The 21,379-nt window shown below is 43.9% G+C and overlaps 1 protein-coding gene across 1 annotated transcript in view; it reads left to right on the top strand.

Annotated features, from left to right (window-relative positions):
• Positions 1-21,379, top strand: part of magi2a (membrane associated guanylate kinase, WW and PDZ domain containing 2a) — a 171,832-nt gene that overhangs the window by 38,476 nt on the left and 111,977 nt on the right. The window contains exon 2 of the mRNA XM_029494925.1: positions 12,237-12,353. Within this exon, the coding sequence (XP_029350785.1) occupies positions 12,237-12,353 (117 nt within the window). The remainder of the gene's footprint in view (positions 1-12,236; positions 12,354-21,379) is intronic.

A 21,379-nucleotide genomic window follows, 5' to 3' on the forward strand; every position in this document is an offset into this window, starting at 1 on the left:
TCCTTTCACACTGCACCTGCTCATTTTCCATGTAAAAAATCCGATCGTTTCGTTCATTTATCGGTTGGTATCCAGTAAAACTGTGCTGAAGTGTCTCTCCAACAAATCCGGAGCGAAGACCAAAGATTGAACACGGATTCATCTCTATGCAAATGTGAAACACTTGATTTGCATGATGCATCTTCAAACTATGCAGATGACCTTTTAGTTAGGACTATGTCCCAGATACCGGGTGCTTAATAATGCAGTGTAGGGATACAAGCTTCTGAATGCATTTCCCGTCCTAAACTTCCTCCACACACCAAAATGACTGCCGGTAGAATGGTCCCTGCACAGCAGTGCAGCGCTTCAGACGGATTCATGTTGAAATTCTGTTGAGATCTGACCTGACAACGGTCCCTGTTGGAGTTTGATTACCTCAGATGATCTACACTCACTGCAGCTTCCAGGCTGCGCTGCACTGCAAACGTTCTCATCCAAAGGACGTGGTCGTGTGTTGTGTACTGCTGATGTTTGTGTTTGTGTGTGCATGCATCTCCTTTTTTCCCTCACAATGTATTGGTTTATCCGTAAATGGCGTTCAGCGGGGGGGATGTTAACGCAGAAACAGTTCTCCTTGCTTCTCTTTGCTCTGTAAGCTGTGATCAGGAGTCGAGCTGCCAAATGCAATTGGGCGAAAAGACCTTTGAAGTGTGCCGTGATTGGCTGTGTGTGGCCGCTATTTTGACAGTGCAGGTTGTGACGAGCAGGCAGTTGTTGAAGCAACAGTAACTCTGTAGGTCACGCTGGGTTATGTTTTCCATTCATCTCAGCTATAACAGTGTGTATGTGTTTGAGAGAGAAAGAGAGTCAGTGAGAAAGAGCTACTAAATCACTTTAAACCTGAGTGTGTGAAGAGAGAAAGACTTCATGCATTACTTTTAGCTCTTACAAGTTCAGTGTGTGTGTCTGTGGGTGTGTTTGTGTGTAGAAACAGGCAGCCAACATCTCTGTGCCACCTCCTTCAGTTTCCCCTCTTTGAAATTAAATTTCAAGCAAATATTTTATCCATATTTCCCTTCTGAGCCTCCCGTTGTCACAGTTCATAAAAACATAATTGAAAAGGAATTTTCAACCGCTCACTTTGCACAAACGCCTCTTTACCACGTTACATTTGCTAAAGAAACATTTACAAAGAATATCATCTCAGTTCTGTTTGCTTTCAGAAAGCTACATGAGCCGCTTACATGGCTGCCTTATCGCGTCCCGTAATTCATCGCTGCAGACACAAATAAACATTGTGGGAAATGTGAATCCAAAGTGTGATTCAGCAAAAACATGTTTAATCTTTCTTCCATCAGCTTCTATTAAGAGACATCGGCGGGTTCAGCAGAGCGGAGTGCTCCTGGGCTCTGATTGGGCCAGTTCAATTACACTGTCCTCCGTAAGGTGTAATGAGAGCAGTGCTGTATCAGTGACGATGCGTAGAAGTTGGCCCGGTGGTGACCATCCATGTCAAAAAGCCCCCGTTTGCCTACAACAGTGTTGGAGTTGTGCTGACTCGGCGACGCCACAGATCAGAAAGTGATAAAAGTAAACAGGAATCATTTCTGCAGGTGTGTCCTGTGTCTTCCTGTATTCATTTTAGAACTATTATTTTCATATTTTAATCCATCGTTGCTATAAGTAACAAAACATTGAGAAAAGGAAACATTTAGCCAGCAGCTATTTAAACCAATTTATTTGGAACCAAAAGCAGGCGTACTCAAAATGTTAAGATTTCTTCTTGGATTTTTGTTTGAAATATAGCCAAACTTGGTTGAACATCATAACTAATACAAGTTTTGGCCCGACATCAATTTTGCAATTTGATTATGGGTTTCTGCTTATTCCTTAAAGCTAAAGCTAGCTAGACCTTGAATCTGACTTTTTTCTGTGTAACTAGTTTATCCAAGGTCTTCGATTTTGCTGGGCATATTGTGGATTTTTCATACTGTGTACTTTAATAATCACAGTTGGGACCAAAATAAATTACACCTGCAATATTGTTCAGAAAAATCATGATTAGCTTTTCAAAAAGCCTCATTAAGGAAGAAAACATTGATCCTTTTCAGCCTCCCTTCGCCGTCTCTTTTGCTTGGCTTCTCCTGGTCCATTTTTATCTCTTCTTGTCTCCTCAGCACTAATCACACCCTATTGAGTCTCCAAAGGTTCAGCCAAAGGATCCGCCGTTCTTCTATTTCCAGCAATTATTACAAATTTTGCAAACGACTATCTGTAACTCAGGGTGTTATAGCTGAAGCGGCTCCTTATTTTTAGTCATGAAATCTTCCTTCTGTGTCTGGTGTCTTCGCACACATAGGGAAAATGGGAGCATGTGAAATTAATTACAGTATTGTGTGAGATTTGCTTCACTGGGTCTCTTAGCACTGTCTTTGTTAGTCACTGTGATAGGAGTAATGCTGTTGTCAAGGCAACCATTACCGTTAAGCGCCGAGTTTGTCGGCTCGGCCTTTTTTTTACCACTCTGTCTGCCGCCTAAAAGCCTCAGTTTGTCAGCGTAGATGAATTCCTTTGTCTCCTCAAACTGTGAAACTGTTGCACTGTTGTGGGCAAACGATGTGTTTTTGAGGGGGCACTTTGACGGGGTGGGGGTGGATGGCAGGAGATGGCTCCTGGTCGTGCAAAGCGAGGCCAACTTTTTCCTCCTGACTAAGTTTACTGGCGCGGTGACATCAGCGCGTCGAGTCTGGATGCGCCTCTCCACCAGTCAACCAAGGTGAGGCTATTTCACACTTTCTTGGACTTCAAAGCTGACGCCTGGGAGCAGCTTCGATGTGCTCGCTCGCTTTTCAGTGTCTCTCTGCAGTTGATTTTTAACTGGAAGGGCAAACCCGTGGCAGTCTGCATCTCCCTTTTGAAACAATTTTTATTGACTCTCTTATTCATCTTCACTCCCTTTATCACGTTCTTCTGTAGCTCACTAACTTCTGGTTCTCTTTTTAGTTCCCTATCACACTAGAAACTAATTTATGTGTTCAGAAAACAGCTACTCTCTTTTAGTGGTAGACTAGATTGAAAGAGGAAAGGTCTTTTGGCATTGCATCCTATTTGGCAGATCAATGATGTACGGGGGGGGGGCTGCGGCACACAGCTGCTAAATTACCAGGAAGATGGTTTGCTGAATTTGTAGAAGTTATGATAGCTTGTATGAATGTGTGTGTATTAAAAGTGATTTGTACCTGCAGTTCATTTTCTCCATGTCTACCATCCACATTTAACCCCGTTGTCAGTTTGGGGTGTTGTGATTTGTTCTGATCTTTAGGAAACACCCATGTTGCCTCTTAATTGAGGGGGTTTATTAGTCACACTTAGCGTGTAACCCTTTTCTCAAAGAAGACAAAAACTGCATTAGCTACAGTTACATGTGTAAGCTTAAATACTATCGTGTAGAGAATTCAATTTTATTTACAATGAAAACAAGAAAGCCTACCAGCATAGGACTCTGATTGATCTATTTCAGTGTTAAGTCATTATAAACACGTCCTCATTGGCTTTATTAGGCAAGCAAAGCCTTTCCAGTTGCTCTTTTAAAATTGCCGTGGCTGGAAATGAATATATAAACAGCCCCGTTTGAAGATTAGTATGTTTCTTCTAGAAATATATAGAAACAAGGACACAGAGGAGAAGGGAGGGAAATGGCCCGAGAGTGGAGAATGTGAAAGAGGGTGGAAGAAAAATGACTCAACAAAGAACCAACTGAAAGGAAGGCGCGAGAGGAGGGACAAGCTGGGTGAATGTCATTACACAGCTGAGTCAAAACAGTGACTGGTTTTGAAGTTTAATTCAATAATATGCATTACTGGCAGGCTGCTGCAGAGGTTGAGGCAGTTAAAAGCCTGGGCAGGTGGCCTGATGCAGCTTTAAGTGACAGGGAGCAGATCCAGAGTCTGAGACAACAGTTAGTGAATGACATGCGGACCGGAGAGAATACAGGCTTTCCAAAGAGAGTCAGGACACGTGACAGGAGTGAATTAGGATGTTATCGTTCAATAACGTCTGCCATTCTGTTGATGTGTTGAATGTGTCTTACTTCCTGGATTCATCACAGGCAGGAAAAGGAAAACATTCCTAGTCTTCATTGGACATCACCTCTGATGTGTGAACGGCAGGTCAATCGACTAATTTGCTCATTACAGCCGAGAGGGGCTGACTTTGGCACAATCACTGACTGTAAATCCTCCAAGGATGGAGGTGAATACTCTGGAGGCTGGCAGTTTCAGCTCGTAACAGTGTGTGATGTTCTTTTTATAGAAAACAGGAACGTGAGGCAGAATTGAAGAACGGCTGTGAGCCTCAGGTTTCCTCTAAAGGGCAACCCCACAGGGAAAAGGTGCTTTGAATCTCTCAATATCCAATTTAAAAAGAAAAGAGGATTTGAAGTGCGTAGTGGTTAGGTTGTAAGGTCAGAGAGTTAGAGGCACAGACAGCATTTAAACAGAAGGATAATGTTGTTAAAGTGGAATCGGGACGTTGGCCCTCGCACAGAGTAACCTTTAAGTCGACACCAGAGAGGAAGGGAATAAAGCTAGATGAGCACAGAGTGCCTCTCAGCCAAAGCAGGGTCAGATGATGATATGAGGTAAAGTGTGGGGTAAAAGGGCTGGAAAGATTCATGTCAGGTGCAACCTTCAGTCCACTTCCATATTCCCAGAGTTTCGCTTGGTGAGCAAGCAACAACTCTTTGCGGTATGAAACAAGCCTTTCTCAGAGGTGATGTACCTGGAGACATAACCGCCTGCTGGAGTACTTAGCAGCAGCCAGTGCCTTTTAGGTAAAACTATACTGCCAGTCAGGCCAGTGAGCGGAGCCGGATTTAGCTCTCCCGCTCTGGCTCTCTTAGAAGCTCAAATGTATTTTAGTTGTTGGGATGGAAAGTGATTTTAGCTTTTCAGCGGTTCAGCTGACGTTCCCTAAGACGGCACAGCCTCACTTTTACTGTAAAGGCCAGTGAGAGGAAGACACATCATCTAACACTGCTGTGGTGATTGATGTCTTTCCTTAGGTGTCCACCACTACAATTTAAAATGTTTTACTTTGGACTATTGAAGATAGTTACAGCTTTGAAATTCAACAGAAGCAAAAGTTGGTCAGTAAAATTTTATCTCTACCTTTTAATGATTTTTAAAGGTCCTATATTGTACAAAGTGAGCTTTCCATTTCTGTGTCAGGTTGATACTGTGAAAGTATTCAAGCTCTCAATCCACAGAGAAATGCACACAGCCTGTATTCAGCCTTAAAATGAGTCGTCAGGTTCTTTATGGAACTTTGTGATTTCACAACAAAGCATCTCCAGCTCCAAAGAGCAGATGTAAAACCGCAAATGCTCCGTTTTTATGGTTATCAACGCTTCAAATGAAACGCCTTTAAGGAAACATATTTTTAGAAATGAAGTAATGCGTGCTATTTTGAAACTTTTGGCAAACCAAATATTATGGGTTTTAATTTTAATACAGACCTGGTATTAAAATGTGATCTGCATGTGAATATCTTACCGGAGCAGACTAACATTTAAGTGCCAGGTAGCATTGCTCACATGGTACATCAACATTGTTTCTGTGACTACAGTCAGACTCCCCAGTGTGTTCTCACTCATAAATGATACAGTAGCTGGATCAACAGCTGTAATCCTGTTCTGTGCTTGTATGCAAGTCACAGCTGCTGCCCACCCAATAGCGTAAATGCATGCAAATGAGTTTCCACCGTGGAGGATGAGCACTTTGTGTAATCACATGTTTTGATGAGAACCAGGTTCAGATGAAGTTCGGCCAACTCTCTGAGTGCACCAAACACCAGATACAGATGTGAGGACATGCAAAAAAGCCGCACTGAGCTCCAACACATAAAATCAGTATGCCCTTGCTGTCCTATTGAGTCAGATGCCACATTCACCTCAGCTTTAAATTCATTCATTAGAACAAAAAATAATATCAACTCAAGGCGTTCTGCATCACGGTGAACAGCAAAATAATTTGCTTCAGTAGATCCCCGTCCAGGAAGCAAATGTGGACACAGAGCACATTTTGATAGGTATAAATGGAAGCATATGTGATTGAAAATATGGCAGGTTCATTGATGTGAGGTAGCAGTCTGCTTTATCAGGCCATCCCCCATCAATCTACTGCTTAGCGTGGCCGGTGGAAGGAAAGATGGCACCTGAAGGACATTTTCCATTTCCTTCTCCTGCAGCGCTATCAGAGTCCCATTCCCGGGTTAAAATAGATCGGGCCTTCTGCCGCCACAAGACAGATGCTGCACATCAGAAAACGCACACACATGCCCGCACACGCTCGCATGCAGCTGGTGGGCCAAGTGAATTTTCATGGCAATGGGTGATCTGCGGATGGTCAGCATAAAGCAGCCGAAGAAAGGTGGTGTACGTAATCACCTGTGGGATTATGAAAGCTGGACAGACTGTGTGTGGGTGTGAGTGTTTCAGGCTAGTGCTCTTTAATTTCGGGAAATGTGAAGAATCTCTTATCAGGAAAATAAAACCCTTTTTTTTTTCTTTTTTTTTTCTGGTGTAAACATTTAATGGAGGCACAACTAGAAACAGGCAATGTAGGCCTTTGAGTTTTCTTCTTAATCAAGTTCTACAAATCAGTCAACAATGGTGGACTTAAATGGTGATTAGGTGGGAAGCAATAAATTAAGTCCTCTGTTTTCTTAATCTGTCCACTCTGATCCTCTTTTTTGGGTCTATAATTACTTAACAGTGACAGTTCAATCAGCCATTAGGAGTGTGATACTTGAACCAATTTAGTTTTCTCACTTGTTCTGAAGCAGATGTTGGATTTACTGATAGAAACCTTTTCAGCAAATTCTTCCGTTTAAACAATTCTGATGGTTTTGTTTTGGTTTTTTTGGGTTTTTTTTTTTTTTTTTTTTTTCCATGTCTTTCATTAGTTTTGATTCATCTCTGTACAAAAGCCCATCACAATGAGCAGTTCTTTGACTGCTGTGGAGTCAGGCGGGTTATGGGCTTACTGGTCTCTGCTCTTTGAAATGGATGTAAATCAATGGCTGACTGGAAAGCTTCGTAAAAATTCATGTTCATTAAAATGAACATACACATCATTTGTAAGATTGGTAGCGTCCTAACAACAAAAATCCTTTTCATGTTATGATGATGAGCAAAACAAAAGAGAACATGCGAGTGTGTGTTAGTCTTTCTGAACGCCAGTTGGCGTGAATTGACTCCGGCACTTTGACCGCAGACTTGGCATCGTGCATGTTCATTGAAGGCTCATCAAGAGAGCACAGCGTGTCTGGTTTTGAGTGCATCCTGAACTTTTAATTAGTCTGATTATCTCAACAGCTGTCTGCCGGTGCAGCCTCTGCCTTAAACGCACAGCGTGATAATGCTACATACGTGGGTGCCGTCGCTCACCCTCGGAGCAGAAGGTGATAAATATTGTGTGTGGCTCTGGTGACAGCACACCAAGCTCAGGCTGACTGTCAGCACTTCCTCCATGCTGGATTTTTCTTGATATTAAGTCAAGAATTTTTAGGCTGCTGGAGACTGAGACTTTGATGGGGATGCTACCGAAGCTTTTGTTTTATGCTTTAAATGTCTTATGTGTGCACATGCTCTGCATTTATGCCCGTCATGATGGCGATGAGGGCTTCTTCTTCTTCAGATGCATTTAAGTAAAAAAAAATTTGTCATCTCTTATAGCTAACTCAGTGGCTGCAAAACAATTATCCCGTGAACCGGATCCCGGTTTGTACTGCGGGTGATCACCATTGTGTGATTCTATAAATGTAGATTCATTAAGTTATGTTGGAGGAACTGGAGAGCAGCTGAATCATTTATTCAGCTCCTAATGACTGACAAAAGAGATGCTTGGTTGAATAAAAGAAACGAATGTGATGCTACTATCAGTTACATTTGGTTTCAAAAAGTTTGATATTTCAGTTATCTCTTTCAGCATTTCAACGTTTCAACATTGCGACATCTATTTACTTTGCAATTATTCAGGGCATCCAGGCAAACAGCATATTTCCAAACTGCCATGTTTTCAGTCAGATTTCTGGGTTTGGATTTCAGTCAGAGCAAAAAAACAAAAAAGAAGCGGGCATAAAATGAGGCGGAAACACACAAAGGGGCACGTCACGCAAAACAAAGGTTCTCTGGCTGATATATTCCATTCACATCCACGCAGCAGGTGATGTGGGAGTGATGTTCCTTTGGTGCCAACAAATTATAGTTTTTACCTTTAAACCGAGACTCGATAGACTTTGAATAATTTATTACACCAGCAAACATGATTTACTTTAATGACAGCTGAACGGATTGCAGGAACAACAGCTGTGTATTTAGATTGAACATCTCTTTAAGGCTGAGTGCTGGTCTTCGCAGCGGTCGTCAGTGCCCCTCTATGGGCTCCGGGTTGGAGGCAGTTAGCCGTTACAGCACCTCTCTTCCTGCAGGAACCAGCTGCTCTCGTTTCTCAGCTCTCTACAGGCTGTTATTTCTCCTCTTCCCAGGGGATTTTCCAAGGCACCTGCTCAGCTCCTAAATGGTGGATTCTTTTCTTTCAGGCAGAAAAACAACAATTTTCCTTCACTCATGTCTTTGGGACACAGTTGTCACACCTAGTTGTGGCTCTAACACTGCTGGAAAATAATTCCTCGAATGCAAAGTTGAAGGATGCATTTCTGTTGCCTATTTTCGAGGTTAAAGAGAAAAATACCAGCTTCAGCAGCATTAGCTGCCTCTTCCTGTATCTCTACCTCTTTTCTGTTCTCTCCATGCTCCCTCCATCACTCATCTTTCCCTCATAGTAGCTGTAGCTGATGGAAAAAAAAAGAAAACACCAACGCACAGAGAACCTGAGCATCACATTTGTTTAATGACCTCCTTAAGCCTCAAAAACCAGACCAGTAGAGCTATCGCTCCAATCTGACCTTTACTGCACACACACATCTATTTTTAGACACACCTCCAAATATTGGGCCATATCTAGAATATTGCAGTCACCTCTGTGTGTGAGTGAGACAGCGTGTGCTCTTATTCTAACTTGTTTCTTTTGCCATCTTAGTCACTCGGCTCCTTGTGATATCCACGGGCCGATAACATAAGTTGGTTAGCGGAAAAATTAACAATTTCAGAATTGACTGATTGTTTAAATCTGTCATCCCCAAACTGGTGGAACAGGAGAAATATCACCAGAGTGAACAGTGACGGTGGTTCGTCTGTAGCCATAGTGAGACTCTGAGGAGCCGCGTGAAGGAGTCGGGTTCATTTAGAGAGTAACATGACAGAATTTATGATGGACTGATTTTTGAGAGGGAAGAGAAGAAACTAGTGATGCTTGTCAAACATACGAGTTAAATCTGAAATATGGTGAAGGCTTTCCTGCTCTCAAAAGTTCAAAGGTGTTTTTCTCTAAACTCTCAGTGGAATATCAGAGGGTTTGTCATTTCTGGCCTGTTTTTAACAAAGTTTTCTGATGTTTTCACTGAAATACAATTGATTCCTCTTTCCTGTGCTTCATATCCTATAAACTGAATATATATTTGCTTTATTTTTTTTTTTACTGTGGTTCACGTGAAACAAGATACGGCCTTGGGCTACATGACATTTGGACCCACAAACGTATAGAAAGAAAGCTCAAGTCCACATTATTATGAATATTTCAGTATGTGACATAAAATGGCATGACAGAACAGTGTGTCAAACGTCTGCTCATGCTTTTGTAGTTCCCTGTTTATCTACTTGTCGAGATCAAACTTGTTGAGTTGCATTTAGATGAAGCAGCCGTTAAATTCAAGATGCCTTTAAATGTCTTTGCAAGTACACGGATGTAGAAAAGTACATGTGACTAATGCAGCCCGAATGTGACTAAGATGTGACTAATAAAGGGATCAGGGATGAGCAGGATTTCTGACACAGACGAATGGCCGCGCACTGCTGATGATCGAGTAAATCTACAAGGTGAGGAGCGAAACAAAGATATTGTGTCTCATTCTCACACATTTAGTGAAATACTGGAAGATGCGCAGGACAGGCCGTGTGCCTTGAGCTGGTGTGTTTGTGTGATGGCTTTTAATCTGGAAACATGCAGTGCCCCGCGCTGCAGACGGGGGGCGTTAAAGGACGTGAGAATCTGGAGGGATCCGAGAGGAAGAGGGATCTCAGTGCGATAGGTCCCCACCGCCGGAGCCACGCTCCAACAGTCGCTCTCTCTCACTCTAAGCAACACAGACTCTCTTCCACACACACTTTTCCCCCTCTCCTCCTCTTTCCCTCTCTCTCTCTCTCACACACACACACACACACACACACACTCTCTCTCTCTCTCTCTGTCTTTGCCTCGGTGCCACTCATTCTGCTGCGCTCTCCTGTCTCATCTCTCCCACCGTGGAGTGCAGAGAGAGGTGATTTGGCTCCCGGTGCTGCCAGGCAGTGGAGAGATTGGGACAAACAGGGACAGTGTTGGGGACCTGAGGGACAGGACAGGACAGGACAGGACTGTGTCTGTGGATGGGGGGAGGGGGGCTCCAGTGGCCAAGATCGGACGCAAGATTTCCTCCAGCGGAGATTATTTGCATCACAAAACCTGTGGAAAGAGGAGCCTGACACTCCACTGGCTGCACAACCACTGTCCGCGCAAGAGGTGCTATTTAGTGTGTTAATATGTGTTTGTGTGTGTCCATGTATGTGGTTGTGGGTCTGCTCACCTTTTTAGTATGCAGATTCATTTGCTTGGCTTCTTTTCTCATGCAAATATAAATTGGCTAGTTGTGCTGCTCCACATCTCTGACAGAGACACAGATGGTCTCAGTAATTCAGGTTTGCATGATTATAATACAACCCTCCACAAATTAGTTCAGCTCTTACGGATTAGGGCATGTTAGTGTGTGTGTTTGTGTGTGACATTATTCCAAGAACACACGATTCAAGATTTCCCCAATATGACGGAAAACTTCCGACCTAGGTTGTCCACAAATTCATTCATTTCCACCAATGTCATCCACCTTCTGTCCGAGTGTGTGTGTGTGTGTGTTTGTGTGTGTTGGGCTTCATCTGCCTCTTCATGTGTCTGATGCTGATGTGTGCGCCCTCAAACATATCATGCCTTGCGATGGGGGGGTTGAAGAAGGGGGAGCTAAATGCTGTGTGGCGCCGTGCCAAGTTGCTGCTTTAAAGAGGATGTTGAAGGTTAGACGAATGTCTTTTCAGCCTGTGCACCCCCCCCCCCCCATCACACACAGACACACACACACACCCTCTGCCCCCTATTTCCCATCTGTGTCTCTGCTTCTTTGCCTCCACAGGAGGTAACTAGAACAAGTGCGTCGGTCCAGCCGGCATCATGAGGAATCCCTTAAGTAATGTCAACTTGATTCCCCCCCCCCCCCCCCCCCACCCCCCGCTTCAAGCCTCCCTCTCCTGTGTATGGCAGAGCAGATAGATGGAGTATTTGTTGGGGAGGGGGTCATGGAGCTGGTGCTTATTTTAGCTTGCTGTCCTCTCTACTCCCCCATGGGATTTGTCCTTGCCTTCCGTCCCTCTTATCCCCTTCCTCTGTCTCTCTGTCACTACCTACATCGCTGTTTTTTAAATACTCTTTATATATCTTCTTTCCTGCTGAGCCAGCAAGATGCACTGGTTTTAAGTGGAAGTCCGTTCAAGCAAACAGGGACTGCTAGAGAGACAAAGGGGTGGGGGGGGCACTCAGGTGAGCGTTATGGAGGGGAGAGTGGGAGTAAAAACAGCTCCCAGGGGGAGTTGGCGGGTGATTTATGTGTAGACATTTCTCCGCACGTGTTTGGCCACCACTCCAATTAACACTTCCACCAATCCGTGGCTGCACTTGACAGATGCTGAAGCTGAGGGAGAGGGCAGAGCATATTCATTAGTGTTGGCTGTGTTTGTTTGGAGGGATTTAGAAAATTCAGATAGTTAGTTTTCCCGTGACCTGGAAAGAGTAAAGCAGTAGATGATGGAGTTTGTTCTATTTTCCGATGATTTCTGTCATCTATTACTGCTGTGTTTGGAGTTTGTTTGGTCCGGAAGTTTGGAAATTGCACGTAAAACACCAGTGAGATGCAGGCAGTGTTTTCTGGGTAATTCACAAAACACATTCATTGAGGCCTCACAATATCTGTAGCTCTGCAGGACCAAACGTGTACAGCCCTTCAGAACAGATTGATTGATTTGCTGATTACTGTCCCTTGTGTTCCTCCAGGGGGCGTGATAGGCAAGGACCTGCGTCACTACCTCAACCTGCGCTTCCAGAAAGGCTCGGTGGACCACGAGCTGCAGCAGATCATCCGGGACAACCTCTACCTCCGCACCGTCCCCTGTGAGTCACCACCCTCCCTTTACACACTTGTTACTTCCAATATTCTGCTTGAATTAAACACTTTACTTTATTTTTTCTGCTATTATTAAATTAGCATTAAAGCACTGTGGGCAGCTGCATGTGTCTTTGCCCTCCAGGTTCTACATTAGAACTTTGTTGGTTCCTTTGAGTCTTTAAAAATGTTTCTTCAGAGGTTAAGCACAGTTTCTGGATCTTGCTCTCAATAGTGACCCTTCCCACTTCTTTTAAACCCCCCAGCACCAGCTTTGCTATACGAGTTTGCTCTGTACCCCACTCCAGAATAACCTTAATGACATCACTGTGACATCATCAGGATCATTCACTCAAATGTCCCTCCAAAGCCACGGGAGACATCGACAGCTATTCTAACAAGCTGAGATCTTTACATATAAACAATGAAGCGCACCTTTAAAGAAATGAAAAGACACGGGGCTCAGGAGTCATTGTTTGTTTTTGCTTTAGCCCCTCATCATTTCAATATGCACGCTCACACATTTAAAAATACAGTGCGTCATATTGACTCAATTGATGAATCGGTCTCAAATTGAGGACCATTCATTGACTTGTTCGGCCTATTAGACGCTCTCGAGATGCTCAGAATCGGGAAAGCCACTTTTCCACAGCAACTGTGCAAATCTGCTAATGACTACAATTTGATATGGTCTGCAGCGAGCTCCCAGTGCAGCTGGAGTTGAAATTCATTTGTCATCTGCTGGTTTCAAGGACAGAATTGAGCTGTCCATGGACACAGAACCGTCCAGGTAAGATGCTAGCTAGGAGCAGTGGTCACTATCCAGGGCTCAGAAAGCTGGGGGGTTGCGGGGTGTCAGTGGGGCCGTATGTTCTGGATTTATTAAATTTCCAATGTGAGAAGAGTGTGCGATTCGAGGCTTGTTTTTCCTTTCCTTCTGGCTTCAGTCCCACATCTCCCAACGATCTGTCTGCGGCTGTAATTGATTACCTGCTGGAGTGTTAGTTTGGCGGGGGGGGGTTGGTCTGGAAGTTCAACCCTTTAAAGTGAAGTGTTGACTGCAGCTCTCAGTGTCTAATCAGCTTCATTAAATGTGTTGCAAGAGCACACAATTTACCAAGTGTTGTGTAGACAGTCAAAGACGGGCTTTGGGTAGCTTCAAGTTACTGATACCTGGTGTTTCTAATTCAGGGCATCGTTTCAAACTCACTGCTTGGCCGGGTCATCTGCGGTGTGTGTGCACGGCCTTTATCAGCCTTTTTAAGCTCACAGTGCTTAAATAGGCTCAGACTTACTGATGCTTAATCCATATTCTTCTGACTTCTGTTTGCCATTTGTTTTCTGAATATGTGCGTATTGCCATCACTGAATAGGTTGTGGTATTAACCGTTCTACATTGACACATCCAGTGAATAAGTGCTTTTGCCCATTTTTCCAGAACACTTAAACCCTTCAGTATCCAGCAGTTTACAGTATGTCGAAAGGATGTATTGATGGTTAACAACGAAGGATTGGATTCTGCAATTTCCGGCGACAGCATGACTGGAACATCCGTAATGACCCCTTCTTGGTTATGAATTGCAACCGCAGCTTTCAGAAGCCACTGGCATTTCTGTGATAGAGCAAACATTTGTGAACTTACAGTAATTCGAATTGTGGTGGCCGCTGGTGACACATTTGGTTTAGAAGGGTTAAAGGGTGTCTCTTCATGTGTGTACAAGCTGTTACCTGGATACAGTATGCCTTAGCCTTTCCATGCCTGTCGGCCCAGCTGTCTGGTGGCTAGCTCTCCCCTGACTCTTTGATGGAGGTGCATTCCTCAAGACCAGGAGCTGGTGGATTTCACTGGAGTCAGAGACAAAAAAAAAGAAGAAAGAAAGAGCAATTTGTTTACTATAGAGGTGTAATTTTCCCTGATAACCATTCACAGAGCTGGTGCCACTGAGGCATTGGAGATAAAGAGGTGAACAGTAAGGAGGACAAGTAGAGAGAGACAAACAAAAGGAAACGGTTGGGAGGGAGGGGCGAAGGCTTGATGATAGGAAAGGCAATGATAATCACATAAGTAAATGGACTGCAGATAAACTGAAAGAGAGGGAAGGGGAGGTTAACTCGTGCATTAACAAAGCTTCAACAATGGGGCTCACTGCTGCTGCTGTGGGGGGGTGAGCTTTTTATATCTGGATGGATGGATGGATGGATGAAGTACATATACTGATAGATGGTGTAAGTGCACTCGTTGCTCAGTTATGGCCTGGTAGCTGTGTTTGTTTGTGCGTTATAAGTGCGCTGGCATTTTGAACACCATTTGATTCTCTTGGAAATTAGATCTAGATCACAAGAGACATTTTGTTCAACTAAAAGGTCAAATGACAAAATATGATCGCTGGCATGACGCAACCTTTAACATGATGACAACTGATGGTCTGATGGAAGGACCTACTGTAAGGCTGATTAGCTGCTTGATGCTTTAATGGACGGCCTGCGACCCTGACAAACAAATGAGCCTGCAAATAGGTTGTAGAAGTACTGTTGAAGTGGAAACCTTTAGATTTTTATGCACTGTAGGAAGCTTGGCTTAACTTGAGGACCGGTTGGACCAGCTGTAAATTGGGCTTTGGTTTCAATAACACTGAATGAAGGCGGGAGAGTACGAAGGAAAACTCTTATCTGCAACCAAGAAACTGAGAGCTACATTGGAGCCTGATCCGTGATAAGTGATAAATCTAAAGGAGACTACGGGGTAAGAGAGAAAAGAGAATTATAAGTGATGGATCTGAAGTAGTTCATCACAGCAATTTAAACATAACCCTTGAGTGGTAAAGAAAAGACATTTTTCTCGGGGATGGAGGCTGACGGGCAGACAGCGGGAGAGTTACTGCCACTCATACCAATCGTGGAGCTCGGACGGAGTCAGCCAGGGCAGCGAAGGCTGTGCCAGCTCTTAGACAAATTGCCTGGTCGAAATCCAAGGTCAGAGCGTTAATAGCCTGAGCCCATGTGAAATCAGGCCTATCGTCTGGTAATCCACAAAGATTTGGTGTGGGAGATGGAGAGGGGAGAGGGCTAAGCGTGTGTAGACCAGTTGCAAGGCCTAAGTAGGCTACACTTGAATGGCTGAATTATTTAGGAAAAATTGAACTGAAAAACATGGCAATAAAATATATGGCTGTTTCTAATAGGACTTTCGCACAGTTTCAGACGTGCTCATTTACAGGCAGAGTGTACACTTTGATTTGGAGACCCCAGAGCGGAGGGGGAAAAAATATTCTAAACATTTTTAAACGTTTGAATTAATTTCTGAGCATTTGACTCGGCTCGCATATATTTAGAGTACACTCAAACATTTAAAGTAAATAACTTGAAGGTTGGATACACCAACTGAAAAATGGGGTTGGGGGGGGGGCTCTCATGTTTTTCTCCAAACACTAAATCTAATTTAAATATGTTGACTGCCTCTGCTGCAGGGAGTTCAGAATTCAAAATCAAAAAGAAGGTCATTGGGATTATATGACTCAAGCCACTGAGTCTTTAATGCACTCATTACCTTTGTTTCTTTCCTCTTCTTCCTTCCTTCCTTTACACAGTCACACTCACACTCGTTCCTGTCGTTCTCAGCTGAGTGGACACAGTAAAGCACTTAGTGATAAGTGAGCGAGGTCTCTGAATAATAGAGCTGATGATCAGGTCAACCTCGGGTGAAAAGATGCTTTGTCAGTTTCTGACATGCTCTTTCAGGTTGCTTCACTGTTGCATTTCAGATGAGTACATCTGAAGTATTTGGAGTAGGCTGTGTAGCCATTACACTGACTCCACCTAAACATGGATTGTTGGGCAGGCATCCTCTCTTCATTCCTTTTTCAGAGCCGGTCTTGTTCTATAGCACGAGCATGGTGCAGTTAAAACTGTTGATCACAATCTGGATTTATTCCAGGACACACCTCTCTCTCATTAGAGAGCACTAAAAGAAGAGAAGGGGCTGAGCTCAGACACAGATGTAGCATTACTGCTATTAGTAAAGTTGGCATTTAACATTTGTATAATTACTCTCACTGCCAGAAGGGGGAGACAGAATTTGTGCACTGCAAATGCATTTTGTCTAATGGCAGATATGGTCCAACCCCAATGGTTACCATTAACCTAGACCATAATACTTATGGGAACACTTGCTGCATTGATAATAGCTGAACAACTGTGTAAAGAAGGAAGAAGTGGTTTCATAGCCGAAGAGGGACTCTTAAACAGCTCATCCCCGAGAAAAAAAATCCACCATCCACAAATGGACACTTAAAGGTTATGGAGGGTGTGATTGCATGTTCTCACATCTGTCTTTAAAGTGTGCAAGTCCGTATCAGTTTTACTGCTTCGTAAACTTGCAAGCCCCTTCGCGTTTATGTCCACGTGTTTTTGTGTGTTTTAGCTTTTACACATGTGCACAAACAACATATGCCTTGATAGCAGGAAGTAGTGGTGGAGGCTGTGAGTTAATGGGGAGTTTGATGCCCTTAGGGGCATGGAGTTTGTGTTAATGGCTTGGGCAACTGTGCGCAATACTGATGGTGTTTACTAATGAGAGAGAGACAGAAAGCCTGCAAGTCCATCTGTCTATCCACCGTTCTGAGTTTGGTTGTCTTACAGCAAAGCAGGAAATCTGAGTCCCACACTTTCTGTCCTGCTGCTCCACTGCACGTTCCTTATCTTTACTTCCTCCTTTCATTGGCAGTTTTATCTCACTGGAACCTATTTTCTTTTCTTCCTTTTACTGTTCATCAGAGTGGTGAATGGAGTTACAAACCAGATGTCTGTCTCAGTATTTAAATGCATTCCCTCTCACAACATATTGCACAACTCTGAACCTCTGCAGGACTCTGAGGGCATCTGTAACTGGCCCTTCTCTCGCTCTCCGTAGTCTGTCACATCTTTAACATCCTATCTGGTTCACAGAAATAATCTGGATAATAAAAGCTTTTATTATGTAGCATCTCTGTGAAAAACCCAGGGTTGGGATAAGCGTGAGCGTCGAGCGGGAGCCCACCAGACTTGAGGTCATGGTGCATCGTATGTTGTTGTTGTTATTTTTTATTTATTAATTTTTTTTTTTTTGGGGGGGGGGGCGTTGTGTCGCTGAAGAAACAAGAAAGCTTGCTGCCTGTTTGTTTGCGTATTAATTTGTCTCCTCATATTTCTCTTCCTCACAAAGGTTAGGTAGATCAGACACACACCTTTAATGAGAAATACACTTTCTCTCATCCCTCCATGTCCTCTCTGTTCTCTCTCGCTCCTCTCACTCACACATTGATTCGTTGGAGGCAGGGTGGGGTTTCCATGGCAACTGCTTCCACTCCCCGTCTGCGTCAAAGACTCGACTCCCCTTCAACTCTCAGCCCACTTTCTTCCCTCCTGGTCAATTCCTCCTCCGCTTACTACTTCCCATTTTCTGCGAATCCAAGGCCTACATGTTAGAACAGCCGAGAAATACAGGCCAGATAGCAACACTGCCCGAGCCCATGGCAGGAATGGAGAGGTGTGTGTGTGTGTGTGTGTGTGTGTGTTTTTTTTTGGGGGGGGTTGAGTGACACAGCGAGGAACAGATGTGGATGTGCCGAAGGAGAAGCGTGACACAATGCCCGACACAATGCGACAGATGCGGTCTACTGACGTGTCAAGGAAAGGTGTGGAATTTGCTCCCTAATTGGTCCTCATCAGACAAAGACAGCCCCCCCCCCAACTCAGACTCAGCCTGTCCTCTAACCTTGTCAGTAATTGAATGGTCATTAATAGACAAATCGGTCAGGTGACCTGTCTGTGGCCACCTCGCCACGGTTCTGTCACGGGAGCTTCCTGCATCGCCTTTGGTTGGTCCTCCATCGATGGAGGAGGAAATGCAAAATCTTCCTTCAGAGATCTGACAGTGTTGTATCTGACAAGGCTGAAGCTTCACATAATGTAAGCTGTTATCTACAAACCGACTTGTTTAAAAACATTGTTGACACCTGAAGCCACACGGAGCAGCTTCCAATGCTGCACCTGGATAATTGTTCTGAATTAGAGCGAAGGCGTTGATGGTGTTGACATCAGTAAGGTGCCGGTGATAGAAAATGGCAGCTCCTTAAAGTATGAAGCAGGAAGGAAGATAATCAAAACTGGAGAGGAAGAAAGTAAAAAATGGACCTTGGTTTTTTAATTGTGTCCATGAGGAGAAGTTTAGTTATGTCTTGTTCACACATTGCTGTCAGCACAGAGCCTTGGGTGGGAAGAGGCAGCTCAGCCAATCACAGGTGGGACATAATCAGGTAGAGTTGGGCGTGTCCTACAAATCACATAGTGATCTGTGCGTAATAGATAAAGGAAGGTGTTATTTAGTAGTTTTGAATGTGAAGACTGAACCTGAAACTCTTCATTCTCACACCTTCGCTATAATTTTTCACACTATCGTCTCACATTTAGAAAGAATAATATTCCATTACAATAAGTGCGCCGTGGGACTTAAAGCAAGCGATGCCTCCCAGTCCTGACACTTGAACTTTGCCGCCACTCGTTCAGGCTGATCGCTGTTATTTCCTTGAACCTGTCGAAAAAACTCATCAAACCAACAGGTAGAGAAATCCCTTTTCATGAAACGTTCCTAGAGTGGAGTGTTTTTAATCCCAAAAGTCTCCACTGTGCATTTCCACGCTTCCCTCCCAGCACTATCTTTCCTCTAAACGCTCCGTATCCATTTGGCAAGACAGCGCCGAGAAATGCACTCCATAAACTGCAGTTTAGCACCAAGCTGAGAGTGTGCCGGCCTTATCTCGGGAAAGGTAAATGGAACTGCAAACCCTGAGACATCACTTTAACCCTCCTGTCTGACAAAACAGTTTTCACCTCCTTGTTTTTAAACAATGACACAGCGGAGATTAGAATTTGGGGGTTTTATCAGGAACAACGGCAGTTTGTGTAGAGGTGGTGCCACTGGACTCTGACAAATATAAGATGCTCACTGAGGCGGGGTTTTGCTTTTTCATCCCTACAACAGCAGGCAGCTGAAGCACATGTGAAATGGCCAACATAGACACCACAGTGTTTTCGTTTTTGTCTGTCTGCCTTCAGGTGTGTGATTCTGAGTGGTGAGCATTTAAGAAAATGGGAAGATTTCACTTTCCCTCTCTTTTTCCTCCTGAAATCACATCTATCAATACTTGATGTTGCAAGATAGCAATTAAGCCAATGTTAGCTTCATGAAGTTATTGAAAATCAACTTTTTAATTTCTCCCTCTGACTCTCAAAACTCTCTCTGGTCTTAAATATGCACTTCATTAAGTATATTTTATTTTGGGCTTTTTATGCCTTTATTTGCACTAAGTGGGAGAGAGGCCGACATGAAACAGGGAGAAAGACAGAGGTCTGAGGCTGCAACCGAACCCAGGACGGCGAGATAACGTGGCGTGCTTTCTAACCACTCGTGGGTGATGCTCGTCCATCAATATGGAGATGAGAACGGTCGTGAGAACACGTGAACTCCTGCCCAAATACCTGCCTGCGGTAGTTCCTGCGACAGTTGGTGTCTCCAGGTCTGAATTCTTCCGAGTTAACTCACCAGGTGAACACAACATCAGTCACACGATGTTGTGATTTTTCTAAATTGGCCTTGTGCGCCATTTGAGGTTGTCTGGCAGCCTCCTTCCATCCCTGCGTGACCAGTTGTGCAGGTCACTGTCGGTAGACTGAGGAAAGAGAGGTGTGCTCGGGACACACCGACCTGAACAATTAATGGCCGGAGCCTTGGTAGTCAAAAGGGCGTTTCCTCGGCCTGCCGTGGGGCAGATCCTTCCTTCTGAGCCTCAGCCGGGAGAACGGTTACTCCACATTTACATGCAGTCTGATAATTTGATTATGCCCACAGGAAGGGAGTACTCTGATTACAGCAACTGTCATGTAAACATCCTAATCATGTTACCTCCCCCATATCAAGGTCATAATGAGAGGAGGCATAACTTGATTAACAAACCTTGGTTATTCTTCAGTCCGCAGCATGAACTCTTCCAGGTAAACGGCTCAGTATTGTGAATTTAAACCAGACTGAGATTTGATTGGTGCACCTTTAAATGCTTTAAAACTACATTTCTATATATTTCTACAGCTGATGTGTAATATGAAAAGGTGTTGCTCATACTAAACGCTTTTTACCGTAACTGTGGAGCATTTTAGTATCTCTCAGCTCGTTATTGTGGTTACACAACTCCACAGTATCCATCTATTACTACTCCTTTCTGCTGAATGTGTAAATAAGTAGCTTAAATCATATTAACTGTATAAAATAGAACTATTTGTGTTATTATTCTCTAAAAACATTTATAAATATTCCCCACAATCATTTTGCGTGTGACTCTGTGTGTTTAAAGCAAAAAAAGGCCTGTCTAGGATTGTTGTTCCATCCGCCAGCCCCCCCCCAACTGGTGCATGATGGGTTTTAAAATGACACAGTTTCCATTGTAGCGATTAGCACCATCCATCGTAGCGACTGGAGAGTCAGCCAGGCCAGAAACGAGAGGAGAGAATCCCCCGGATCTGTCTCATTAGAGACAGTCTCCCTGTCACAGTTCTCCAGTCTGAGCAGGGTTAGCCTTCACCATCATGTTAATTACTGGGGCTATGTGAGTAATTGGCTCCTCTTGGATGCTGAAGCTCAGGCAATGGATGCAACTGAGTCAGGGAAGGAACAAGAAAACGCAGAGTTCAAGGTCCAAACACATTACAGGTTTTCTCTCTTAAGTGAATTCACAAGCTTATTTTCATGTTTCACGAATTGAGCTTCAGTGTTTGAGGCAAAGATTAGAGACGGCTCTCTCTCATATCTGGTTTCTCACAAAACCTGTGTCCCCCAGCCATTTCTGTTCATTTTTGGAGATATTTGTTCTTTTCTTTATCCTTCCCCCTCCTGTGTTTTTTCCATCAAGTCTGAGCAAATGAGCAGGGGCACGGCATCCAGCAGTAGCGTGTTCAGTCACCCAGGCTGACCGTGAACGATGCCCAGAGGGTTGTCGAAGATATT

This window comes from Echeneis naucrates, chromosome 23 (assembly GCF_900963305.1).
Source record: "Echeneis naucrates chromosome 23, fEcheNa1.1, whole genome shotgun sequence".
In the NCBI taxonomy this organism is placed as follows: Eukaryota; Metazoa; Chordata; class Actinopteri; order Carangiformes; family Echeneidae; genus Echeneis; species Echeneis naucrates.